Source organism: Pongo abelii, chromosome 9 (genome assembly GCF_028885655.2).
Source record: "Pongo abelii isolate AG06213 chromosome 9, NHGRI_mPonAbe1-v2.0_pri, whole genome shotgun sequence".
NCBI lineage: Eukaryota > Metazoa > Chordata > Mammalia > Primates > Hominidae > Pongo > Pongo abelii.
The window spans coordinates 354,199-381,562 of record NC_071994.2 but is presented as its reverse complement, the minus strand read 5'-3'; the positions used below and the strand labels follow the sequence as shown (position 1 = coordinate 381,562).

General features: G+C 56.1%; 1 protein-coding gene across 5 annotated transcripts in view; it reads right to left on the bottom strand.

Annotated features, from left to right (window-relative positions):
- The window catches only part of PTDSS2 (phosphatidylserine synthase 2), a 49,745-nt gene that overhangs the window by 1,748 nt on the left and 20,633 nt on the right, over positions 1–27,364 (bottom strand). For 4 of the 5 annotated variants that reach the window (XR_008510962.2, XM_054524032.2, XM_024241343.3 and 1 more), the window contains 7 exons: positions 14,605–14,687; positions 8,919–8,986; positions 2,525–2,659; positions 2,116–2,166; positions 1,296–1,409; positions 961–1,079; positions 52–166 (listed from right to left, as the gene is read on the bottom strand). Coding sequence is in view for 4 of the 5 variants with exons in the window: in XM_054524032.2 (XP_054380007.1) it covers positions 52–166; positions 961–1,079; positions 1,296–1,409; positions 2,116–2,166; positions 2,525–2,659; positions 8,919–8,986; positions 14,605–14,687 (685 nt within the window). In the remaining variant the exon portion in view is untranslated. The remainder of the gene's footprint in view (positions 1–51; positions 167–960; positions 1,080–1,295; positions 1,410–2,115; positions 2,167–2,524; positions 2,660–8,918; positions 8,987–14,604; positions 14,688–27,364) is intronic. The other variant, XM_054524034.2, reaches the window with a different exon arrangement.

The following is a 27,364-nucleotide window of genomic DNA, read 5'->3' as shown; positions in this document are numbered from 1 at the left end:
CCAGCTCTGGCTCCCAGCCCGCCGCGCCATCGCGAGGCAGCCCGGCCTTACCACCAGGATGATGCCGCACACGGCCAGCCAGCGACGCAGGCTGGAGGCCGGCTTCCACTCGAAGCGAACCCAGCTGTAGGGCGTGAACTGGAAGGCGATCCTCTTCATCTTGCCCCTGGGAACCACAGAGCCGGCAGCCTGAGGACGGCAGCCCACCGAACCCTGCCCTGTGCCATCGGGCCACAGACTGTTCCTGGTCACCCGGCACCACCCTGTGCCATTGGACCAGCTCTGCTCTTCGTCACCCGGCCCCACCCCGTGCCATCGGACCAGCTCTGCTCTTGGTCACCCGGCCCCGCCCTGCGCCATCAGGCCACAGACTCTTCCTGGTTACCCGGCTGCTGCCTGGCCGCTCTCTGAGGTCTGGCCACCCAGCTACAAGCCCTGCTTCCCACGGCCCTCTGCTATTCAGTCTCTTCCAGCTTGAGCAGCGGCTGCAGCGCCTCAGAGGGTGCTCCACGGTGCCGTGAGCTGGCCACGTCTGCAGAGCCAGGCAGAGCCGGGGCACCCACAGGCAGGAGGGGAGACCCCCGTCCCCCAGGCCTTTCCTTAGACTTTTGTTTCTTTTTTAAATTCCAAAGTCATAATGACAAAGTACCTGCAACTATTTCATAACCAAAGCAACCAGGGGAGGGAGAAGCACGGAATGATCCCAGAGCCCCTGCGCCAGGCCGGCCGGGGACTGAGGAGGGAGGTAAGTGGGTCAGACGCCATGGCCACTGTGAGGGGCGGCTGGGCTCGAGTGACACCAGGTCAGAGGGGAGGTTCCAGGAGGCAAAGCCCCACGGTCACCCCTCCTGAGCTGCACACTGGACGGGCCTGGTGCTCGGGGTCTGCTGGGGCACGGACGCTGAGGCTGCCTCCAGGTAACCCCCACCCGTCCTTGCCCTCGCAGCCCCCACAACGTACTTGTAGGTCGGTATGTTCCAGAGGCCCTGCCACTTGTACGTCTTCAGGGACAGCCACTCGAGGGTCTTCATGCCGCAGTAGATGCCCAGCCCGTTGCAGACGAGCACGTCCATGATCCACTGCGGGGAGGGGCCAGCACTCATTGCAGGGGTTGGGGGTAACGAGCCCCCCGAGGAGGACCCCGGAAGAGCACAGGGGAACCGAGAATGCTCCTCAGCCTGCACCCACTGCCCCCCGGGGAGAATGAGGGGGTCCAGGGACTGCGCTGGGCACAAGAGTTCCGAGAATGCCCCTCAGCCTGCACCCACTGCCCTGGGGGCTACACCGGCACCTACGTGATCCCACCAGCACTCGCTGAAGTTGGGCAGCTGGTGCTCCAGGCTGTACTCCAGGAACTCGAACATCACGCTGACGATCATGCACATCCACCAGTCTCGGATCATCAGGGTCTGCGGGCGCCAGGGTCAGCCAGAGTATGGGACGCGGGCCACACCTGGCCCTGCCCATGGGTGCATGCAGCCCCAACCCCGGCTGGCAGCATTCTTGGAGTCGACAGCACTGGCAGGGCCCCCAGTGAGGTCTCAGGGTGAGCGTGGGGCGGGCGGCCCCCCAGTGAGGTCTCAGGGTGAGTGTGGGGCGGGCGGCCCCCCAGTGAGATCTCAGGTTGATCGTGGGGCGGGCGGCCCCCCAGTGAGGTCTCAGGGTGAGCGTGGGGTGGACGGCTGCCCCTCCAGCAGCCTCGATGTACGATTGTCAACAAACAAGGCAGCATCCCCGTGCCCGGGGCCTGACACCAAACTCTGCCGGGGTGGGCTACAGGGTCAAGCGGGCACTGCTCTTAGCCCCATAGGTAGCACAGGGTCCCTCAGAAGTGGGATGGGGCAGTGCCCAAGCCCAGGCAGGGGTGGGACTTCCTGCCCTGCTGCCTCTCTCCACCGCCCCGACCCTGAGGACGGAGCGGGGACCCGGCCAGGATCAGGGCTTCTGGGAGGTCCGGGAGCCCCACGGCTTCTCGAACCTCTGGGAGGCTGCAGTGCGACACCCTCCCACCACACTCAGAGCACCCTGAGCTCAACCCCACAGACAGAAATGGTCCAGAGCCCAGGGCAGGCCTGAGAACCAGGGCGGGGAGGCCGGGAAGAGGAGGTGCCGTACCTTCAGGTACCAGCCAAGAAAGTGCGCGGGAACAAAGCCATCCAGCTTGTCCTGTGGGCGACAGGGTGTGACCCTTGACCCTGGGGCACAGCCACCCCCACTCCCCACACTGGCAGATCAGCCCACACCTGAGCAGCACCTGCCAGACCCTGGGAAGAAGGCCAGGGACTCACAGGTGCTGCAGTGGCCTGTGGAGACCACGTCCACGACAGGCTAGAGAGCAGGGGCCCCCTGCCCACCGTGAGCACCACCCAGACGGATAGGGCCTCAGCACATCTCTGGACCAGGAGGAGACCCCACGTGTGGGCCGAGGGGTGCGGGGGCGGCGAGGCAGGAGCGTGGATGGTGCCTGGTCTGGCACAGGGCCACACCTGGGGAGGGACTCGCCTCAGGGCTCCCGGCGTCTTACCCAGATGTTGTGAAAGGGGTCAGTCTCATTGTCTGGGTCGTAGATGAGGCAATTTCCCCCGTAGTCTCTCTCTGGCAGTGGGACTCCCAGCTTGGGGTCAACATACTTCAGAAACTGCCGGCCGTCCTGGACAGTCTGCAAGGCCAGTGCCCCCGTCAGTGGGGCTAGAGTTAGTGGTGGCAACTTGAAACGGGAGATCATGGTTGTTTATTTATTTATTTTTTTGAGACAGAGTCTCGCTCTGTCGCCCAGGCTGAAGTGCAGTGGCGCAATCTCAGCTCACTGCAAGCTCCGCCTCCCAGGTTCACGCCATTCTCCTGCCTCAGCCTCCCGAGTAGCTGGGACTACAGGCGCCCGCCACCACGCCCGGCTAATTTTTTTTTTTTTTTTTTTTTGTATTTTTAGTAGAGACGGGGTTTCACCATGTTAGCCACGATGGTCTCGATCTCCTGACCTCATGATCCGCCCGCTTCGGCCTCCCAAAGAGCTGGGATTCCAGGCGTGAGCCACCACGCCCGGCCAGGAGATCATGGTTGTAAACTGCATCTCAGTCACCCTGGAGGAGGGCAGTGCCCTGTCTCAGCAGCCCTCCCACCCCAGGGAAATCCTGGTGGGGCAGCACGTGGGGAAGGAACCCCCAGGCACGACACCCTGTCTCCACACTTGCGCTCTCCGGGGCCAGGTGGGCACAGGTGCGCTTCAGGACATGGGGGTCTAGGACCGCTGGACAGACGGGAGCGGGACGGGGCCCCGCGTTACTGCGGTGCGCCGCCCCCACCCCGACCCCTCCCCACACGTGCGCTCAGGCCAACACCCTCACAGAAGTCACCCTTGTGGAACTTGCTCTTTTCCTCACCCAGACGCTGGCATCAGCCAGATGCACCTCTTGACCTTAGGGCAAGGCAGGCTTTTGGGCCTGACCTCAAGGGAGGTTTACATCATTTACAGACGCCTGCGCACACAGTGAGCACACATGCGCCCGTGCACTGGCTGTGTTTACAGACGCCTGTGCACACAGTGAGTGCACACATGCCTGTCCTCTGTGAGCTATGGCACCCAGGACCACGCAGCCCACCCAGCACCGAGGCCTCAGTCCCTGATATTCAGTAAGGACCCAGGGCTCTTGGAGAAGGGGCTGATTCCAGGACCAGGGTAGGGAGTGGACAGGAGGAGCCTGGAGCATCCCGCAGTGCTAGGAAGTCAGGGTGTGCTCAGAAAAACAAAACAAAAAGCCAAGAACTCCGTGATGGTGTGTGAAAGCAATACAGGAACCAAGTGGAAACTCCTTTTGGCAAAAGAATTTGGGCACCATGATAAATAGAGCAGCGCTGAAATAAATATCCAAGTGTAAGACAAGTATCCGTAAGTCCACACTGATATAAATAAATACATGATGGAATAACTAATGGTAGAGAAGCAGGATCTCTCCCATGCACAAGAATTCCAGGTAACGTGCAGACGCCACACACCAAGGAGGGCAACGAAACTCCCCTCCCTCCGTGCAGGCTGCACCAGTGACCTCCTTGTGGAGAATGCACTACGGATTGACAGTGGAAAGCCTGACAGACACATCTCGCCAGGTGGTCAAGGTCCACAGCACCAGGGATGCGTCATGGTGATGGTGCCAGTGCATGCCTTCAACCCAGACAAATCATGAGAAAACGTCAGACACATCCTCACAAACCCTGATGCCAAAGCCAGAACAAGACATTTCAGGAAAATTAAAGAACAGTATCTCTTACAAATATGGATGCAAAAATCTTAGATAAAATGCTAGGAAAGCAAGTCCAGCAGTATGTAAAAAGGCACACCCACCCTGGGCCCAAGCAGGATTTATCCCAGGAATGCAAGGTTGGTTCAGGATAAGAAAATCAATCAGTGTAATTCATCATATTAACGAAGGGGGAAAAACACCCATATGATCATCTCACTTGATACGAAAAATCACTTAACAAAAATCTAACAACTTTTCATGATAAAAACACTCAACCAACTAGGAATATACTAGAACTTTCTCCACTCAGTAAGGGAGATCTATGAAAAACTCACAGAACTTTCTCCACTTGGTAGGGAGATCTATGAAAAACTCACAGAACTTTCTCCACTCGGTAGGGAGATCTACGAAAAACTCACAGAACTTTATCCACTCAGTAGGGAGATCTACGAAAAACTCACAGAACTTTCTCCACTCAGTAGGGAGATCTATGAAAAACTCACAGAACTTTCTCCACTCAGTAGGGAGATCTACGAAAAACTCACAGAACTTTCTCCACTCACCAGGGAGATCTACGAAAAACTCACAGAACTTTCACAGAACTTTCTCCACTCGGTAGGGAGATCTATGAAAAACTCACAGAACTTTCTCCACTCGGTAAGGAGATCTATGAAAAACTCACAGCTAACACACTCAGTGGGGTAAAGACTGGATGCTTTTCCCCTAAGATCAGGAATCAGATAAGAATGTCCATCTGGCCAGGCACAGTGGCTCATGCTTATACTCCCAGCACTTTGGGAGGCCAATGGGGTCAGACCGCTTGAGCTCAGGAGTTTGAGACCAGCCTGGCCAACATAGCGAAACCTCATCTTCACAGAAAGTTAAAAAATTAGTCAGGTGCGGTGGCGCACTTCAGACCAGGAGTTCTGAGACCAGCCTGGCCAACATGGTGAAACCCCGACTCTACTAAAAATACAAAATTAGTCAGGTGTGGTAGCATGTTCCTGTAATCCCAGCTACTACGGAGGCTGAGGCATGAGAATCGCTAGAACCTGGGAGGCGGAGCCTGCAGTAAGCCAAGATCGTGCCACTGCACTCCAGCCTGGGCAACAGAGCAAGACTCCGTCTCAAAAAAAAAAAAAAAAAAAGCCCATCATTGCCTATTCTAGGAAACATTGAGCTGGAGGTTCTAGGAAACATTGAGCTGGAGGTTCTGGTCAGGGCAGCTACGCAAAGAAATAAAAGACATGGGCTGGGCGCGGTGGCTCACGCCTGTAATCCCAGCACTTTGGGAGGCCGAGGTGGGTGGATCACCTGAGGTCAGGAGTTCGAGACCAGCCTCAACATGGAGAAACCCCGTCTCTACTAAAAATACAAAAAAAAAAATTAGCTGGGCATGGTGGTGCATGCCTGTAATCCCAGCTACTCGGGAGGCTGAGGCAGGAGAATTGCTTGAACCTGGGAGGCGGAGGTTGTGGTGAGCCAAGATCGTGCCATTGCACTCCAGCCTGGGCAACAAGAGCGAAACTCAGTCTAGGAAAAAAAAAAAAAAAAAAAGAAGAAAAGACATCTAGATCGGAAAGGAACAAGTAAAACTATCTCTATTTGTAGATGACATAATCTTGAATATAGAATATTCTTAAGAGTCTACCCCAAAACACCACAACTATTAGAGCTAATAAGTTCAGCACAGTTGCAGGATGCAAGATCAGTACACAAAAATAAGCTACATTTCCATACACGAGTAATGAACAAAAGTAAAATTAAAACAGTTCCACTTACAAGTGCATAAAATGAATAGAATAATTGGAAGTAAATGTAATAAAGGAAGTACAAAACTTAAACTCTGAAAATTGTAACACACTGTTGGAAGAAATTAAAGACCTAAATAAATGGAAAGCCATCCCATCTTCAAGGACTGACGGAGTTAATATTGTCAGGATGACACTACTCCCAAAACAGACTTGCAGATTCGATGCAATCCCCATAAAAAATTCCACCTGTTCTTTTCACAGAAATGGAAAGGGTGACCCTCACATTCATTCGGAAATGCAAGAGACCCAGATGATTCAAAACCATCTTGAAAAAGAACAAACTGGGTGAACTCACACTTCCCAATTTCAAATGTCACTTGCGGGATATTCTGCTAAATCCTGACCAATCCTCAAAACTGTCCAGGTCACCAAAACAAGGGGCCTGAGAAACTGTCACTGCCAAGAAAGAGGAGCCCAGGCCGGGCACGGTGGCTTACACCTGGAATCCCTGCACTTTGGGAGGCCAAGGTGGGCGGATCTTTTTTTTTTTTTTTTTTTTGAGGCGGGGTCTCGCTCTGTTGCCCAGGCTGCAGTGCAGTGGCGCGATCTCGGCTCACTGCAAGCTCTGCCTCCCGGGTTCATGCCATTCTCTCGCCTCAGCCTCCCGAGTAGCTGGGACTACAGGTGCCTGCCACCACGCCCGGCTAATTCTTTTGTATTTTTCAGTAGAGACGGGGTTTCACTGTGTTAGCCAGGATGGTCTGGATCTCCTGACCTTGTGATACACCCGCCTCAGCCTCCCAAAGTGCTGGGATTACAGGCGTGAGCCACCGTGCCCAATCAAGGCGGGCGGATCATTTGAGGTCAGGAGTTCAAGACCAGCCTGGCCAACAAGATGAAACTAAAAATACAATAAATTAGTGGGGCATGGTGGCAGGTGCCTGTAATCCCAGCTACTTGGGAGGCTGAGGCAGGAGAATCCCTTGAACCCGGGAGGTGGAGGCTACAGTGAGCCGAGATCACACCACTGCACTCCAGCCTGGGTGACAGAGTGAGACGCCGTCTCAAAAAATAAATAGTAAAAGAAAGAGGAGCGCAGGAAGACACATGCAACCTGGATGAACCTCAGAGGCACTGTACAGGGCGGGAAGAGGCTGCCCACCCCATGATCCTGGATGAACCTCAGAGGCACTGTGCAGGGCGGGAAGAGGCTGCCCACCCCATGATCCTGGATGAACCTCAGAGGCACTGTACAGGGCGGGAAGAGGCTGCCCACCCCATGATCCTGGATGAACCTCAGAGGCACTGTGCAGGGCGGGAAGAGGCTGCCCACCCCATGATCCTGGGTGAACCTCAGAGGCACTGTGCAGGGCGGGAAGAGGCTGCCCACCCCCTGATCCTGGGTGAACCTCAGAGGCACTGTGCAGGGCGGGAAGAGGCTGCCCACCCCATGATCCTGGGTGAACCTCAGAGGCACTGTGCAGGGCGGGAAGAGGCTGCCCACCCCCTGATCCTGGGTGAACCTCAGAGGCACTGTGCAGGGCGGGAAGAGGCTGCCCACCCCATGATCCTGGGTGAACCTCAGAGGCACTGTGCAGGGCGGGAAGAGGCTGCCCACCCCATGATCCTGGGTGAACCTCAGAGGCACTGTGCAGGGCGGGAAGAGGCTGCCCACCGCATGATTCCATTCTCGAAGAGACAGGATATTCTCGAAGAGACAGAAGCGAACCCTCACCAGCTGTCAGGGGTCAGGGCCGGGTACGACTACCAAGGGGTTAACACAAAGGAGTTTTAGGGCCAGTGGAATTCTTGTGTGTTCTAATTGTGTTTCTAGAAGTCTACACAAATGCTAAAATTCACAGAATGTACACTACCCCAAAAAGTCAATTCTGCTACGATGATAAAAAATCTCATCATGCACTGATGGAGTTTTAAGATTGGGAATAGCAAAGTCCTTTGTAAGCTGAAGACGGCCCCAAAAATGTGCGTTTACACTAAGTTAAACGGAACAAAGAGTATTAATAAAGTAGGCATTTGCGGCAGCAACACAGCCTGACCCAGGATTTACAAAGGAGCTGCATCTCCCACCTGCACCCTGCTCGTCTTGCAGAATGTGGTCAGGATGGGGAAGAAGCACACACAGTCACACTGGTCAACCACAAAACACAAAAAGAAAGACCCCATCCCTCTTGGCGCTGCGGTCCCCTCTGAGGCCCAGATGTGCCCTGGCCATGCACACGCTGGCCTGCATCGCAGGACCTGACTTGCAGCTCCCTTCACGCCCAGTCCCCACCTGCAGTCGGATATGACAGCTGTGGGCAAAGCCGCCCTGGCAGCTGCACCACTGGCCCTGCCCTCGTCTGTGCCTGCACCACTGGCCCTGCCCTCATTAAGTGTGGCCCTGCTAAATGGCCACAGTCAGCGCCCCACCAGCAGATGCTCCTGGAGACCCCCCACAGCTCAGCCTACTTTGTGGGGGTCTAGCCCTACTGCCTCCCATCACTCGAGGGCCGCACAGATGCTCCTGGAGACCCCCTGCAGCTCGGCCTACTTTGTGGGGGTCTAGTCCTACTGCCTCCCATCACTCGAGGGCCGCACAGATGCTCCTGGAGACCCCCTGCAGTTTGGCCTACTTTGTGGGGGTCTAGCCCTGCTTCCTCCTATCACTCGAGGGCCGCACAGATGCTCCTGGAGACCCCCCGCAGCTCAGCCTACTTTGTGGGGGTCTAGCCCTGCTTCCCCCCATCACTCAAGGGCCGCACAGATGCTCCTGGAGACCCCCCGCAGCTCGGCCTACTTTGTGGGGGTCTAGCCCTGCTTCCTCCCATCACTCGAGGGCCGTGTGGGCAAGGCCTCCTTTGTCACCCTGCCTGGGGCCACAGTGTCACCTAAGTTCCCAGGTATCCAACTCAGAAAAACAGCTTACCTGGAAGAGTATAAAGATGAGAAACAGCTCGTAGACCACACTCACGCAGAGCCAAAACCTCCAGTAAGCTACAAACACAGACGACAGAACGTTAGTGCACCCGGCCCAGGCGTCCACGGCCCCGCTCAGCCCCAGGCTGGCTCCTGGCTCCTTCACACCCAGTGTCTCTTCTGGGCTCTTCACAGGCCCCTGGGAGAGCCTTTATAAAGAAAGCTGTAACTCAGAATTAGGCACAATTTCTCTCTGAAAAGTGAATTTTTTTCTTCATTTTTTCCATTCCAGTCCTTAAATCTTTTGTCCATAAATTGTTGCACAGAAGCAGTCAGCAAACATCCCTGTCTTGTGTTTATGAGTGATGCTTCTAAACTTGCGCCATTAAGTTTGGAGTAGGTTTTTGGTGGATACTTTTTTTTTTTTTTTTTTTTTAAGATGGAGTCTGTCGCCCAGGCTGGAGTGCAGTGGTGCAATCTCAGCTCACTGCAACCTTCACCTCCCAGGTTCAAGCGATTCTCCTGCCTCAGCCTCCCGAGTAGCTGGGCTCACAGGTGTGCACCAGCATACCCAGCTAATTTTTGTATTTTCAGTCGGGACGGGGTTTCACCATGTTGGCCAGGCTGGTCTCGAATTCCTGACCTCAGATGGTCCACCCGCCTCAGCCTCCCAAAGTGCTGGGATTACAGGTGTGAGCTACTGTGACTGGCCACTTTTTTTTTTTTTTTGAGACAGGGTGCTGGCTCTGTTGCCCAGGCTGGAGTGCAATCTTGGTGCACTGCAACCTCCGCCTCCTGGGCTCAAGCAATCCTCCTACTGAGTAGCTGGGACCACAGGTACGTGCCACCACATCCAGCTAATTTTTGTATTTTTTTTGTAGAGATAGGGTTTCGACATGTTGCCCAGGCTGGGACACTTTTTATCACGTTAAAAACTCTTTCAATTCCAGTATGTTAAGTCTTGTCATGGATGAGTGTGAATCTTTGTTTTCTGCATTTAAGGGGATCAACTTTTCATGTTGATGTGATGAGTTACATTACCAGCCTTCTAACGTGAAACCATCCCTCAGTTCCTGACTTCCCACGGCTCTGAGCAGCTCACGGCAAGACATGCAGACGTGAGGTTTTCGGACCAAACGCAGGAGGCCCTGACATACTCGGGGGAAGATGGCCACCGTGGCTCACGAAAAGCCGCCGTCATCGGCAGGAAATACAAACGCCCTGGCATTCTTAGGAAAAGCTGCAAAGGGAGGTCTGGGACCCAAGACAGATGACTGAGATCACAAACTTCTTCCTCACGCCTTGGGATAAGAACCTGGAAACTTCCCAGTGGCCCAAGAATTAAAGGGGCTCGTGGTGAAATTAACTCGGGGCAGCCCTCGCCCCACAAGGGCTCGCCGACTGAAGGGCACGCCTTCAGAGCAGGTGCCTGGCCTGCAGGTGACGCCTTCGGAGCAGGTGCCTGGCCTGCAGGTGACGCCTTCGGAGCAGGTGCCCGGGCTGCAGGTGACGCCTTAGGAGCTGGTGCCCAGCCTGCAAGTGACGCCTTCGGAGCAGGTGCCTGGCCTGCAGGTGACGCCTTCGGAGTAGGTGCCTGGCCTGCAGGTGACACCTTCGGAGCAGGTGCCTGGCCTGCAGGTGACGCCTTCGGAGCAGGTGCCCGGCCTGCAGGTGACACCCTCGGAGCAGGTGCCTGGGCTGCAGGTGACGCCTTCGGAGCAGGTGCCTGGGCTGCAGGGGACGCCTTAGGAGCTGGTGCCCAGCCTGCAGGTGCTCTCTGAGGGGACAGCTACACCCAAGAAACCACAATGTTCTGAGCGGGACACAGAACATTGCTAACTTCTGGTGCTAACTTCCCTCCCCCCACTGCCAAATTGAATCTTTCTCATGTTTCACCTGTTGGGGAAGGCCCCAGATCAGAAAGGTGGCATCTTGGACTCCTCTCCCCACTCACGCTTCACACCCAACCAGCACCAGGCTGCCGCCCCCAAATACCCAGCCCTTGGTCTGCGTTCCTGCGTCGCTTCCCGGAGTAACTCCAGCACCTCCCTGACCCCAGGGCCACCCCCAGCCCCCAGCGCTCGTTTGTCTTTCTAAACATCACACCAGAGGGGAAAGACAGACAGGCAGCCTCAGCAGCCCTGGAAATGCTGTGGCTGACTCAGCCTTCAGAGGGAGCCAGGAAGAAAATGCAGTTTACATAGGAGGGATGCCCTCCTCCGTGGGCCAGAACCTTTCACCTCCCTCAGAGCTGCAGCCAACTCAAGTTTCCAAAGAAAGCAGCTCCCCAGATGGCCGGGCTGGGCCCATTTCCACTCCTCCTCATGAGGCCCAGTCGCTAATGGCTACGGCTACAGCTGCCGGACTGGGCATTCCTGGGCCAGACCCAGGGGAGTGCGAAGAAGGTGGGCAGAGCCCATAGGGACCACCTTTCTGGAGAAGCCCTTCTCCCTGCCCCTCCCAGAGCCTCCACTGCACAGGGACCACCTTTCTGGAGAAAGCCCTTCTCCCTGGCCCTCCCAGAGCCTCCGCTGCACAGGGACCACCTTTCTGGAGAAGCCCTTCTCCCTGCCCCTCCCAGAGCCTCCGCTGCACAGGACTCATCACTTGTCCACTTCAATGTGTTGTGACTGCAGAGGGTTGAGGGCTCCCTGCCGGCTCCCAAGTTAACAAGACACATGGAAGAAGGTGGCTCCAGGACAGGCTTCCCCGTCAATAAATTGAAGATTGGCAAAGTAATGTGGAATTTATGCCAAGCAAACTAAATGGACAGAAGAAATGTAGAACAGAGCTCAGATTAAAAATGGAACACCCCAGGAACCCCCAGTCCTGCCCAGTGGGAGGGGACGAGCCACAACTCAGAGACGCCGTGGCTGGAGCTTTTGGAAGCATCAAGACCTCAGGCCCAGATGCTCCACATCCCGCCAGGTGACCTGCCGCCGGAACTCCTAGACTGCACAGAGCTGAGGGTCTCCCGGGAGTCTCTCCCTGTGCCAGGGGCCACATGCCAGGACAAGCTGCTGCCTGCTGACCAGTCTGTCCCACTCACGGCTGCATCCCAGCCCCCGGTGATGCTGCCACCCAGGGGGGATTTGGTGCATCTCCAAGCAAGGACGGCCATGGGCTGAGCTTCCGGCAGCTCTTCTTCCTTCCAAATCCACCCAACAAGCACGTAACTGCACCAGGCTTCTCGCTGTGTGACGGGCAGTTTCAGACCATCACCGCACCAGGCTTCTCGCTGTGTGACGGGCAGTTTCACACCATCACCGCACCAGGCTTCTCGCTGTGTGACGGGCAGTTTCACACCATCACCGCACCAGGCTTCTCGCTGTGTGACGGGCAGTTTCACACCATCACCGCACCAGGCTTCTCGCTGTGTGACGGGCAGTTTTCACACCATCACCGCACCAGGCTTCTCGCTGTGTGACGGGCAGTTTTCACACCATCACCGCACCAGGCTTTTCACTGTGTGACGGGCAGTTTAAGGCCATCACTGCACTTTCTACTGCTCTGCTGAGGAATCCAAACCCTTTGGAGGCAAGACCGTCTGTGCTCAGCCAGCTGGGCAGACAGAGCCCTGGGCCCTTCCCACACAGCTGTCAGCCAGCAGAGCGGCCCGCCAGGCACTCACGGAGCCCTCTCTCAAGGCCCTGGGCAAGGAAGGGGCCAGCGAGGTCACAGGACGGCCCCCTGCTCAGGGCCTCTGTGGATGGGGGAGCTTCACTCACCACCATAGCACTGACCCTGGGGCAGACACTGCTCTCCTGGAGGCCAACTTTATAACACATATGACGGGCTTAAACCGTGTATGCCCTTTAATTGAATACTCACTTCTGGGACATTGTATTAAATGAGTAATCAGATATTTACACAGAGCATACGTGAGAAAATTCAACACAGCTTAGTTTATTAAAATAAAACTGGAAACTCTCTAAATATACAATATTATGGCTTAAATCAGTTAGTGAAATGTAGTACATTCTAATGACAGCTAAACAGTCATTAAAATTTCAGCTGTTAAAAAATTAGTAAGGAAATGACTAAAGTCATTGAACCTAAACGATTAAAGTCATTTTAAAAATTAGTAAGTAAATGACTAAAGTCATTGAACCTGAAGCGGAGAATGCACAAAGCCACACGCTCAGGATTCCACTCTTTCGAGGCTGTGAATATGTCTGTACACACAAACGCGTGAATATATCCGTATCACACAAACACGTGAACATGTCCGTGCACACAAACGCGTGAATATGTCCGTATCACACAAACACGTGAATACGTCTGCACACACAAACGCGTGAACACGTCCATACACACAAACGCGTGAATATGTCCGTATCACACAAACGCGTGAATATGTCCGCATCACACAAACGCGTGAATATGTCCATACACACAAACGCATGAATATGTCCATACACACAAACGCGTGAATATGTCCATACACACAAACGCGTGAATATGTCCATATCACAGAAACGCGTGAATATGTCCGTATCACACAAACGCGTGAATATGTCCGTATCATACAAACGCGTGAATATGTCCGTACACACAAACGCGTGAATATGTCCGTACACACAAACGCGTGAATATGTCCATATCACAAACGCGTGAATATGTCTGTACACACAAACGCGTGAATATGTCTGTACACACAAACGTGTGAATATGTCCATATCACAAACGCGTGAATATGTCCGTATCACAGAAACGCGTGAATATGTCCGTACACACAAACGCGTGAATATGTCCGTATACACAAACACGTGATTATGTCCGTATCATAAATGCATGAATATGTCCGTACACAAAAGCGTGAATATGTCCGTACACACAAACATGTGAATATGTTTGTTTACACAAACAAGTGAATATGTCCGTATCACAAACACGTGAAAATTTAACTGCTTATTATTTGTGGGTAGTTTTATTTTTAACTATCTTTGTATTTCCGAAATTTTCTATAATACATACTCCTGTTGAAACAGAAAATGTTTCTAATTACTTCGTGTGGCCACTCAGGGGACACAACCGACCCTACAGAGGCCTGAGCCCGCCTTCCTGGGGTGGGACTTGGGGGACAGAGTGCACTGAGATTGGCGGGATGCTCTGGCCCACGAGGGTTTGTTAGAACTCAGGGCCATAAGGTGGGGTGGTGGCCGAGGCAGAGTGCACTGGGCAACCACTTCAAGGGCAGGGAATGGGCGGCACCTCACAGCTCCATCTGGAGCCCTCACCCACCCGCGGCCTCACAGCCCCATCTGGTACCCTCATCCACCCCCGCCCCCTCCGGTCTCAGAGCCCCACCTAGAGCCCACAGTCCCTGGCCTCACAGCCCCATCTGGTGCCCTCACCCACCTGCCCCCAGCCTCACAGCCCCATCTGGAGCCCTTGGCCACTCTGGTTTGTGGAAAGAGGAGGCAGAAGCAGGAAGAGAAGGGCTGGAGAGCCCTGGACAGGGAAGAGTGAAAGGGCCAGAGAAGGCCTGGAGAGACCCTCGGTGGTTGGAGGAGGAGCACACGGCCAGCTCAGAATCCAGTGCCCTCGTCCATGTGGGAAGTGGCGTTGGAGGCCTCGGGGAGGGGCCAGGTGGAGGGGAGGACAGGACACTCACACCCAGCAGCACAGACACAGAGTGGCCGCTCAGAACAGAACTGCTACAGGGGCACACGGAAAAGGAAATGGCAAGTTACCTGGATGAGGTCTGGAAAATGGCCCGTCTTTAGCTTGTGTGACTCCAAAACATAAGAAAACCAAAATACTGGCCACAATACCTCTGCAAATAAAGAACAAACAGCCCCTCAGTGTGTGCAGGCTTCTCCCAGGAGGAAGGTGGGAGGCTGCAGGGACCCCCAGACACCCATTGTGGAACAGCCCCTGATGCTGGGGCGGGAGAAAAGGGCCTCGGGCATTGCTGGGCGACTCCGCGGCGGGGAAGGCCCAGCTACCTCCACCACCCTGGGCCGGACATTCGCACTCACATTTGCTGCCTCCGCAGTGGGGAAGGCCCAGCTACCTCCACCACCCTGGGCCGGACATTCGCGCTCACATTTGTTGCCTCCGCAGTGGGGAAGGCCCAGCTACCTCCACCACCCTGCACCCGACATTCGCCCTCACATTTGCTGCCTCCGCAGTGGGGAAGGCCCAGCTACCTCCACCACCCTGCACCCGACATTCGCCCTCACATTTGCAGCCCGCCCAGTGGCCGAGAGAAGGTCTCTGTGCTCGGGCTGCTGGTGGTTCCCAGTGTCACATCAGGAAGACACTGGCTCTACACAGAGGCCACCGAATGCCCCGCATGTGACCATCAGCGATCACAAAGCCCACGTAGGAGGGAAGGCGTCAGGAGCTACTGCCTCCCTGCTCCAACGCAGCAGGACCCCCAGGAAGTGTCTCTAGAGAGCTCTTGTGTCTTTTTGGGGTCAACTCATCCAAAACCAACGGGACTCCTGTGGTTCATAAGATGGAAGCGCGAGAGCTGTAACTACAACCAAAGATGCAGGTTCACGGGAAGGAGGGTGCGAGGGACCGCGCTGGGCAGGGGCAAGGTGCTCCCTCCTCGACAAAGCTCCTTGGGGCCGGCCTCGGCCAGAGTCCCAGTGGGTTTCAGCGAGAAGCAGCTTAGGCCGGCGGATGTGCAGACAGCCCTGGTCACAGGCACACTGCTCACATCCGCTCGCCACACCCAAGGTGTGGACCCGCTCTGCGAACGCGCTCTGCGGACGCGCTCTGTGCTCTGCAAACGCTTGGATGCGCCCATCCTCTCTAGTCGTGCTCAGCTCAGGGTCTGAGACCCACTGGCCGCTGCACCACCCAGTCCCTCCCACGGCTCGGCAGTGCTGTGCCGAGAGTCACACCTTGGCGTGTTCACACGCTGGGCTGCCTCTGGGTTTTGGCTGCCGTGAGGGAAGCTGCCGCACACACACGCGCACGTTCACGTGGCTGCAAGAATAGACGGGGACCACAGAGACAAGCTATCTGTTTTTTAAGACAGCGCTGTTAAAAAATACCCAGTAACAACTTCAGTCTCGGAAATTCCCCTCTCTGCCTGCAGGAGTGCCTGGTCTGAAAGTCCTGAGTAGACAGAGGCAGGTGAGGCCAAGCCCCGCCGGAGGCCTGCAGGGTGGAGGAGGGACAAGGTCGCTGGCCCCTGGTGCAGCCAGGACAAGGGTCTGGTGGTTCTGGGCAGGTGCTGCTCTCCACCCAGAGCCCTGAGGGTCTCACCCTCGGCAGGACATTCGTGGCCCACCCAGGCAAAACCTGAGTTTCTGACCCGGCTCCACCCAGGCCCCAGCTCCCACACTACCGCTGTCACCCTCCAGGGACAGAGGCAGAGATGCCCTTGCTGCTGGGTTCAGCAAGGTGGGGCCCGCGTCCCTGTCACAGGTACCCCTCCCGAGGTCTCTCAGTGCTGAGGGGTGGGAGGTGTGAAAAGTACCTTTCAGGGCCCCCTAGAGCCAGACATAGGCCCCACCTCAGCTGTGCCTCCAAGGGGTGTGGGGAGGGCCATAACATTCAGTGGAAAGACAGTGAAATGTCCCCCTGCCCTCCCCAGAAAAGACAAAAATGAAAAGAGGAACATGGGCACTGGCCAAGGGAAGCTGCTCCCGATGCAGGCGCGCGTCACCCCAGGCCGCCGTCCACCCGACAGGCGCGTCACCCCAGGCCGCCATCCACCCAACAGGCGCGCATCACCCCAGGCCGCCATCCGCGTCACCCCAGGCCGCCATCTGCCCGACAGGCGTGCGTCACCCCAGGCCACCATCTGCGTCACCCCAGGCCACCATCCGCGTCACCCCAGGCCGCCATCCGCGTCACCCCAGGCCGCCATCCGCCCGACAGCTGTGCGTCACCCCAGGCCGCCATCCGCGTCACCCCAGGCCACCATCTGCGTCACCCCAGGCCGCCATCTGCCCGACAGGCGTGCGTCACCCTAGGCCGCCATCCGCGTCACCCTAGGCCACCATCCACGTCACCCCAGGCCGCCATCCGCGTCACCCTAGGCCGCCATCAGCCAGACAGGCGTGCGTCACCCCAGGCCGCCATCCGCGTCACCTAGGCCGCCATCCGCCCGACAGCTGTGCGTCACCCCAGGCTGCCATCCACCCAACAGGCGCATGTCACCCCAGGCCACCATCCACCCAACAGCTGTGCGTCACCCCAGGCCGCCATCCACCCAACAGGCGCACGTCACCCCAGACCGCCATCTGCCTGACAGCTGTGTGTCACCACAGGCCGCCATCTGCCCAACAGGCGCATGTCACCCCAGGCCACCATCCACCCAACAGCTGTGCGTCACCCCAGGCCGCCATCCACCCAACAGGCGCGCGTCACCCCAGACCGCCATCTGCCTGACAGCTGTGTGTCACCACAGGCCGCCATCTGCCCAACAGGCGCGCGTCACCCCAGGCCGCCATCCACATCACCCCAGGCCGCCGTCCACCCGACAGGTGTGTCACCCCAGGCCACCATCCGCGTTACCCCAGGCCACCATCTGCGTCACCCCAGGCCGCCATCTGCCCGACAGGCGCGCGTCACCCCAGGCCGCCATCCACGTCATCCCAAGCCGCCATCCGCCCGACAGGCGCGTGTCATCCCAGGCCGCCATCCGCCTGACAGGCGTGCATCACCCCAGGCCACCATCCGCGTCACCCCAGGCCGCCATCCGCGTCACCCCAGGCCGCCATCCACCCGACAGGCGTGCGTCACCCCAGGCCGGTGCTCCCCGAATCAGCTTGTGGCACCCCCCACATGGCACGCTGCCCAGAGGCCAGCTCAGACCGGGTCACACAGGACTCTAACCTGGCCACACATCACATAATGTTTATGACAACTTTATAAGGCTAATTTGTTCATAAGAATTACTTGCCGGGCGCAGTGGTTCACGCCTGTAATCCTAGCACTTTGGGAGGCTGAGGTAGGTGGATCACTAAAGGTCAGGAGTTCGAGACCAGCCTGGCCGACATGAAACTCCCGTCTCTACTAAAAATATAAAAAATTAGCCGGGTGTGGTGGCAGACACCTGTAATCCCAGCTACTCGGGAGGCTGAAGTAGGAGAATCACTTGAATCTCGGAGGTAGAGGTTGCGGTGAGCTGAGATCGCGCCACTGCACTCCAGCCTGGGTGACAGCAAGACTCAGTCTCAAAAAAAAAAAAAAAAGAATTACTTAAGTACTTGAGAAGGTGTGTCCGTTGGGTAAGAATGAGGGAAGTGCTTTAAAAGGAAAACAAATATATTGCATTTTAAAAATAAATTTTTAATTTTAGAATGGTTTTAGATTTACAGAATTATTATAAAAATAGTAAAAGCTCCCATATCTCACATGCCCAGTTTCCCATTAACATCTCACCATTAATAAGCCGGTGCTGGCTGGGTGCGGTGACTCACGCCTGTAATCCCAGCACTTTGGGAGGCCAAGGCAGGCAGATCACAAGGTCAGGAGTTAGAGACCAGCCTGACCAACATGATGAAACCCCGTCTCTACTCAAAATTCAAAAATTAGCCAGGTGTGGTGGCAGGCACCTGTAATCCCAGCTACTCGGGAGGATGAGGCAGGAGAATCACTTGAACCCGGGAGGCGGAGGTTGCAGTGAGCCGAGATCACACCACTACACTCTAGCCTGGGTGACAGAGTGATACTCCATCTCAAAAAATAAAATAAAATAAACATAAAATAAAAAATAAAAAAAAAATAAGCCCGTGCTGCCACACAGCTGCTGAGGCCTAAGCTTCCTTCACTCTCCCCTGGTGTCCTTCCCCCTGCCCCGCCCCCAACAATCCCTTCCTGGATGCCATGTGGCATCTACTTGTCCTGTCACTTCAGGCTCCCCTAGGCTGGGACGGTTTCTCAGACTCTCCTTGTCTCTGATGACCTGGATGGTTTGGAGGAGGCCTGGTCAGGAATTCTGTGGCTCCGCATGGCCGGGCTGGGGTAGTCGGGGTCGGGAGGATCGGGCAGCAGCCTCCCCATCGGCCACGCCGTGAACATGACCAGTGGATGCTGACCTGACCACCGGGCTCGGGGGTGTCTGCATGCGCCTCCACCGCCATCGGCCACACCGTGAACATGACCAGTGGATGCTGACCTGACCACCGGGCTTAGGGGTGTCTGCAGGCACCTCGGCTGCAGCGTCCCCCTCCCACTGCCCTCTCCGTGCTGCACACCCAGGAGGGAAGTCAGGTTACCACGCACAGCGCACGGCGGGACCGGGAGCTCATGCCACCTCCTGGAACCGGGGGATCTACCTCATTTACTGAAAACTGTCTGCAGGGAAGGTTGGTCTTGTTCCCTCTGTTTATTTATTCAATCGCTTATATCACTATGGGCTCGTGGATGTTTATTTTCTACTCTGGGTTATATTCTAATACTACTTTATTATTTTGTTGCTCTTTGGCCACTGGGAGGCTCTTTCGCTGGGACGCAATCCCGTGACTGTGGGGTTTTGTTTACGGAGCTCTTCACTTTCTGGAACTGCCAGTATCAGCTGATCCTGGGCATTTCCTGCCCCGGTGCTGGAATCAGCCATTTCTCCTCAGAGCCCTGGCCCCGTGGACTGGAGGGCACTAGCAACTAGAATCTGGGCCTGGGTGTGCTCACTGCTGCAAGCATAGCTGGTTCTAGGCCCCCTCAGCTTGTACAGCAACAAGATACGTGTGTATCCATTAACCACTGCGCACACACTGTTTAACCATCTTTGTCTCTTCTGGGCTAAACGTGCAATGGTAATCCACCATCACAGGGGCCACGCCAACCTCCTCCCTCTGATTACCCAGAGACTCCCCTCCTCCTCCCTCCAATTACCCAGAGACGCCCCTCCTCCTTCTGATTACCCAGAGACTCCCCTCCTCCTCCCTCCGATTACCCAGACTCCCCTCCTCCTCCCTCCGATTACCCAGAGACCCCTCTCCTCCTCCCTCCGATTACCCAGAGACCCCCCTCCTCCTCCCTCCGATTACCCAGAGACTCCCCTCCTCCTCCCTCCGATTACCCAGAGACTCCCCTCCTCCTCCTCTGATTACCCAGAGACTCCCCTCCCACTCCCTCTGATTACCCAGAGACTCCCCTCCTCCTCCTTCTGATTACCCAGAGACTCCCCTCCACCTCCTTCTGATTACCTAGGGACTCCCCTCCTCCCTCTGATTACCCAGAGACTCCCCTCCTCCTCCCTCTGATTACTCAGAGACTCCCCTCCTCCTCCGATTACCCAGAGACTGCCCTCCTCCTCCCTCTGATTACCCAGAGACTCCCCTCCCCCTCCCTCTGATTACCCAGAGACTGCCCTCCTCCTCCTTCTGATTACCCAGAGACTCCCCTCCTCCTCCTGATTACCTAGAGACTCCCCTCCTCCTCCTTCTGATTACCCAGAGACTCCCCTCCCCCTCCGATTACCCAGAGACTGCCCTCCTCCTCCCTCTGATTACCCAGAGACTCCCCTTCTCCTCCTTCTGATTACCTAGAGACTCCCCTCCACCTCCTTCCGATTACCCAGAGACTGCCCTCCTCCTCCCTCTGATTACCCAGAGACTCCCCTCCCCCTCCCTCTGATTACCCAGAGACTGCCCTCCTCCTCCTTCTGATTACCCAGAGACTCCCCTCCTCCTCCTGATTACCTAGAGACTCCCCTCCTCCTCCTTCTGATTACCCAGAGACTCCCCTCCCCCTCCGATTACCCAGAGACTGCCCTCCTCCTCCCTCTGATTACCCAGAGACTCCCCTCCTCCTCCTTCTGATTACCTAGAGACTCCCCCTCTCCTCCCTCTGATTACCTAGGGACTCCCCTCCTCCCTCTGGTTACCCAGAGACTGCCCTCCTCCTCCTGATTACCCAGAGACTCCCCTCTCCTCCCTGATTACCCAGAGACTGCCCTCCTCCTCCCTCTGATTACCCAGAGACTCCCCTCCTCCTCCTTCTGATTACCCAGAGACTCCCCTCCACCTCCTTCTGATTACCCAGAGACTCCCCTCCTCCTCCTTCTGATTACCTAGAGACTCCCCTCCACCTCCTTCTGATTACCTAGGGACTCCCCTCCTCCCTCTGATTACCCAGAGACTGCCCTCCTCCTCCCTCTGATTACCCAGAGACTCCCCTCCTCCTCCTTCTGATTACCTAGAGACTCCCCTCCACCACCTTCTGATTACCTAGGGACTCCCCTCCTCCCTCTGATTACCCAGAGACTCCCCTCTCCTCCCTCTGATTACCCAGAGACTCCCTTCCTCCTCCGATTACCCAGAGACTGCCCTCCTCCTCCCTCTGATTACCCAGAGACTCCCCTCCTCCTCCCTCTGATTACCCAGAGACTCCCCTCCTCCTCCCTCTGATTACCCAGAGACTCCCCTCCTCCTCCCTCTGATTACCCAGAGACTGCCCTTCTCCTCCCTCTGATTACCCAGAGACTCCCCCTCCTCCTCCCTCTGATTACCCAGAGACTCCCCCTCCTCCTCCCTCTGATTACCCAGAGACTGCCCTCCTCCTCCCTCTGATTACCCAGAGACTCCCCTCTCCTCCCTCTGATTACCCAGAGACTGCCCTCCTCCTCCCTCTGATTACCCAGAGACTCCCCCTCCTCCTCCCTCTGATTACCCAGAGACTCCCCCTCCTCCTCCCTCTGATTACCCAGAGACTCCCCCTCCTCCTCCCTCTGATTACCCAGAGACTGCCCTCCTCCTCCCTCTGATTACCCAGAGACTCCCCTCTCCTCCCTCTGATTACCCAGAGACTGCCCTCCTCCTCCCTCTGATTACCCAGAGACTCCCCCTCCTCCTCCCTCTGATTACCCAGAGACTCCCCTCTCCTCCCTCTGATTACCCAGAGACTCCCCCTCCTCCTCCCTCTGATTACCCAGAGACTCCCTTCCTCCTCCGATTACCCAGAGACTGCCCTCCTCCTCCCTCTGATTACCCAGAGACTCCCCTCTCCTCCCTCTGATTACCCAGAGACTGCCCTCCTCCTCCCTCTGATTACCCAGAGACTCCCCCTCCTCCTCCCTCTGATTACCCAGAGACTCCCCCTCCTCCTCCCTCTGATTACCCAGAGACTCCCCCTCCTCCTCCCTCTGATTACCCAGAGACTGCCCTCCTCCTCCCTCTGATTACCCAGAGACTCCCCTCTCCTCCCTCTGATTACCCAGACTGCCCTCCTCCTCCCTCTGATTACCCAGAGACTCCCCCTCCTCCTCCCTCTGATTACCCAGAGACTCCCTTCCTCCTCCGACTACCCAGAGACTGCCCTCCTCCTCCCTCTGATTACCCAGAGACTCCCCCTCCTCCTCCCTCTGATTACCCAGAGACTCCCCTCCCCCTCCGATTACCCAGAGACTCCCCCTCCTCCTCCCTCTGATTACCCAGAGACTCCCCCTCCTCCTCCCTCTGATTACCCAGAGACTCCCCCTCCTCCTCCCTCTGATTACCCAGAGACTCCCCTCCCCCTCCGATTACCCAGAGACTCCCCCTCCTCCTCCCTCTGATTACCCAGAGACTCCCCTCCCCCTCCGATTACCCAGAGACTCCCCCTCCTCCTCCCTCCGATTACCCAGAGACTCCCCCTCCTCCTCCCTCTGATTACCCAGAGACTCCCCTCCCCCTCCGATTACCCAGAGACTCCCCCTCCTCCTCCCTCTGATTACCCAGAGACTCCCCTCCCCCTCCCTCTGATTACCCAGAGACTCCCTCTCTCCTCCCTCTGATTACCCAGAGACTCCCCTCCCCCTCCGATTACCCAGAGACTCCCCCTCTCCTCCCTCTGATTACCCAGAGACTCCCCTCCCCCTCCGATTACCCAGAGACTCCCCCTCTCCTCCCTCTGATTACCCAGAGACTCCCCCTCCTCCTCCCTCTGATTACCCAGAGACTCCCCTCCCCCTCCGATTACCCAGAGACTCCCCCTCCTCCTCCCTCCGATTACCCAGAGACTCCCCCTCCTCCTCCCTCTGATTACCCAGAGACTCCCCTCCCCCTCCGATTACCCAGAGACTCCCCCTCCTCCTCCCTCTGATTACCCAGAGACTCCCCTCCTCCTCCCTCTGATTACCCAGAGACTCCCCCTCTCCTCCCTCTGATTACCCAGAGACTCCCCTCCCCCTTCGATTACCCAGAGACTCCCCCTCTCCTCCCTCTGATTACCCAGAGACTCCCCCTCCTCCTCCCTCTGATTACCCAGAGACTCCCCCTCTCCTCCCTCTGATTACCCAGAGACTCCCCCTCCTCCTCCCTCTGATTACCCAGAGACTCCCCCTCTCCTCCCTCTGATTACCCAGAGACTCCCCCTCCTCCTCCCTCTGATTACCCAGAGACTCCCCCTCTCCTCCCTCTGATTACCCAGAGACTCCCCCTCCTCCTCCCTCTGATTACCCAGAGACTCCCTTCCTCCTCCGATTACCCAGAGACTGCCCTCCTCCTCCCTCTGATTACCCAGACTCCCCCTCCTCCTCCCTCTGATTACCCAGAGACTCCCCTCCCCCTCCGATTACCCAGAGACTCCCCCTCCTCCTCCCTCTGATTACCCAGAGACTCCCCTCCTCCTCCCTCTGATTACCCAGAGACTCCCCCTCTCCTCCCTCTGATTACCCAGAGACTCCCCCTCCTCCTCCCTCTGATTACCCAGAGACTCCCCCTCTCCTCCCTCTGATTACCCAGAGACTCCCCCTCCTCCTCCCTCTGATTACCCAGAGACTCCCCCTCTCCTCCCTCTGATTACCCAGAGACTCCCCCTCCTCCTCCCTCTGATTACCCAGAGACTCCCTTCCTCCTCCGATTACCCAGAGACTGCCCTCCTCCTCCCTCTGATTACCCAGACTCCCCCTCCTCCTCCCTCTGATTACCCAGAGACTCCCCTCCCCCTCCGATTACCCAGAGACTCCCCCTCCTCCTCCCTCTGATTACCCAGAGACTCCCCTCCTCCTCCCTCTGATTACCCAGAGACTCCCCCTCTCCTCCCTCTGATTACCCAGAGACTCCCCTCCCCCTCCGATTACCCAGAGACTCCCCCTCTCCTCCCTCTGATTACCCAGAGACTCCCCCTCCTCCTCCCTCTGATTACCCAGAGACTCCCCCTCCTCCTCCCTCTGATTACCCAGAGACTCCCCCTCTCCTCCCTCTGATTACCCAGAGACTCCCCCTCCTCCTCCCTCTGATTACCCAGAGACTCCCTTCCTCCTCCGATTACCCAGAGACTGCCCTCCTCCTCCCTCTGATTACCCAGACTCCCCCTCCTCCTCCCTCTGATTACCCAGAGACTCCCCTCCTCCTCCCTCTGATTACCCAGAGACTCCCCCTCCTCCTCCCTCTGATTACCCAGAGACTCCCCTCCTCCTCCCTCTGATTACCCAGAGACTCCCCTCTCCTCCCTCTGATTACCCAGAGACTCCCCTCCTCCTCCCTCTGATTACCCAGAGACTCCCCCTCCTCCTCCCTCTGATTACCCAGAGACTCCCCCTCCTCCTCCCTCTGATTACCCAGAGACTCCCCCTCTCCTCCCTCTGATTACCCAGAGACTCCCCCTCCTCCTCCCTCTGATTACCCAGAGACTCCCTTCCTCCTCCGATTACCCAGAGACTGCCCTCCTCCTCCCTCTGATTACCCAGACTCCCCCTCCTCCTCCCTCTGATTACCCAGAGACTCCCCTCCTCCTCCCTCTGATTACCCAGAGACTCCCCCTCCTCCTCCCTCTGATTACCCAGAGACTCCCCTCCTCCTCCCTCTGATTACCCAGAGACTCCCCTCTCCTCCCTCTGATTACCCAGAGACTCCCCTCCTCCTCCCTCTGATTACCCAGAGACTCCCCCTCCTCCTCCCTCTGATTACCCAGAGACTCCCCCTCCTCCTCCCTCTGATTACCCAGAGACTCCCCCTCTCCTCCCTCTGATTACCCAGAGACTCCCCTCCTCCTCCCTCTGATTACCCAGAGACTGCTCTCCCACAGCCATCATACACACCACAGTGACAGAGCTGCCACTCAGCACCTCTGTGGAGCAAAACTTTATCAACTAGAGCAGCGTCTGTGCCATTCCTTTTGCCTCTGGCCTTATAGACACTGCTCATTTCCAGAGTTACTCAGCACCTTCCTCTGAACAACCTTCAGGAAGGTTACGGAATGCATCTGCAGTAGTTAAGATTCTTGTCAGTCAGCCTTCCCAGCTGGGACCCCCATCTCCTCAATGAATGTTTAAAATCTGCACAAGGTCTGCTCTTGTGTTGTCCAGTTCTACAGGTTCGGACAAACGCAGTGTCATGTACCAACCAGGACGGTGCCACACAGAGTGGCCTCACTGCCATACGAATGCTGCGTTCTACTATCCACTCTCCTTTTTCCCCGGGAAACAACTGATGTTTTCACTACCACATCATATTGCCTCTTCCAGAAGGTCATTGAGCTGAAATCACAGTGCGTGGCCTTCTCAACTGGCTCCTCTCACTTAGGAACGTGTATTTATAGAAACATGTATTTAAGGTTCCTCCCTGTTGCAGTGGCTTGATGCTCATTACTATCTTTTAGAGACGGGGTCTCACCCTGCTGCCCAGGCTGCAGTGCAGTGGCTCAATCACAGCTCACTGCAACCTCTGCCTTCCAGGCTTGAGATCCCAGTCAGCCTCTTGACAGGTGGGACCATGTGTGTGCTGTGACACTCGGCTAAGTTTTTTAGTTTGGTAGAGACGGGGTCTCACTATGTTGCCCAGGCTGGTCTTGAACTCCTGGGCTCAAGCAATTCTCCTGCCTCAGCCTCCCAAACTGCCAGGATTATAAGCGTGAGCCACCATGCCTGGCCTGCATGCAGGTTTTTATGTGGACATAAGTTTTCCATTCAGTTGGATAAATATTTAGGAGCAAAATTGCCAGATTGCATGGTAAGAATCTATCTATCTATATCTATATCTATATTTTTTGAGACAGAGTCTCACACTGTTGCCCGGGCTGGAGTGCAATGGTGCGATCTCGGCTCACTGCAACCTCCGCCTCCTGGCCTCCCGAGTAGCTGGGATTATAGGTGCCCACCACCATGCCAGGCTAATTTTTTGTATTTTTAGTAGAGATGGGGTTTCACTATGTTGGCTAGGCTTGTCTTGATCTCCTGACCTCGTGATCCACCTGCCTCAGCCTCCCAAAGTGCTGGGATGACAGGCGTGAACCGCTGCGCCCGGCCCAAGAATATATTTATATTTAGTTCTGTGAGAGTCTGTCAAACTGTCTTCTAAAGCAGCTTTAGCCTTTTGTATTCCCACCAGCAATGGGTGAGAGTTCCTGGAAGCATTTGGTACTGTCAGTTTTTAAGGTTTTAGCCGCTCCGTCAGGTATGCAGTGGCGTCTCCCTGTTTCCAGTTCCTGAAGGACAAATGATGCTGGGCACCCTCCCACCGCAATCTCCCGTCTGAATAACTTCTCTGGTGAACATCTGCTTAGACCTTTCACCCAGGTATTTTTTTGTTTTGAGACAAAGTTTTGCTTTTGTCACCCAGGCTGGAGTGCAGTGACCCCATCTCGGCTTACTGCAACCTCTGCCTCCTGGGTTCAAGTGATTCTCCTGCCTTAGCCTTCCGAGTGGCTGTCACCCAGGTTTGTGTTTGAAAGAGAGGGTCTTTCTCTGTTGCCTAGGCTGGAGCGCAGTGGTGTGATCTTGGCTCACTGCAGCCTTGACCTCCTGGGCTGAAGGTATCCTCCCACCTCAGACTCCTGAGTAGCTGGAACTGCAGGTGTACACCACCACGCCTGGCTAATTTTTGTATTTTTTGTAGAGACGGGGTTTTGCCATGTGACACGGTTTCGATGTGTGTGTCCCCACCCAAATCTCATCTTGAATTGTAATCCCCACGTGTGGAGGGAGGGAAGTGACTGGGTTATGGGGGCGGTTCCCCCATGCTGTTCTCGTGTAGTGAGGGAGTCTCACGAGAGCTGATGGTTTTAAAAGTGGCAGTTTTGGCCGGGCGCGGTGGTTCACACCTGTAATCTCAGCACTTTGGGAGGCTGAGGTGGGCAGATCACTTGAGGCCAGGAGTTTGAGACCAACCTGACCAACATGGTGAAACTTCATCTCTATTAAAAAATACAAAAATTAGCCAGGCTTGGTGGTGCACGCCTGTAGTCCCAGCTACTTGGGAGGATGAGGCAGAAGAATCGCTTGAACCCAGGAAGCGGAGGTTGCAATGAGCCGAGATCGCGCCACTGCACTCCAGCCTGGGTAACAGGGCAAGACTCTGTCTCAAAAAAAAAAAAAAAAAAAAAAAAAAGGAGTGGCAGTTTTTCTTGTGCCCATTCTCGCTCTCTCCTGCCGCCTTGCAAGGAGGTGCCTGCTTCCTCTTTACCACCCGCCGTGATTGTGCCTCCTCTTTACCATCCGCCGTGATTGTGCCTCCTCTTTACCATCCGCTGTGATTGTGCTTCCTCTTTACCATCCGCCGTGATGGTGCTTCCCGAGGCCTCCCCAGCAATTCGGAACTGTGAGTCAATGAACCTCTTTCTTTT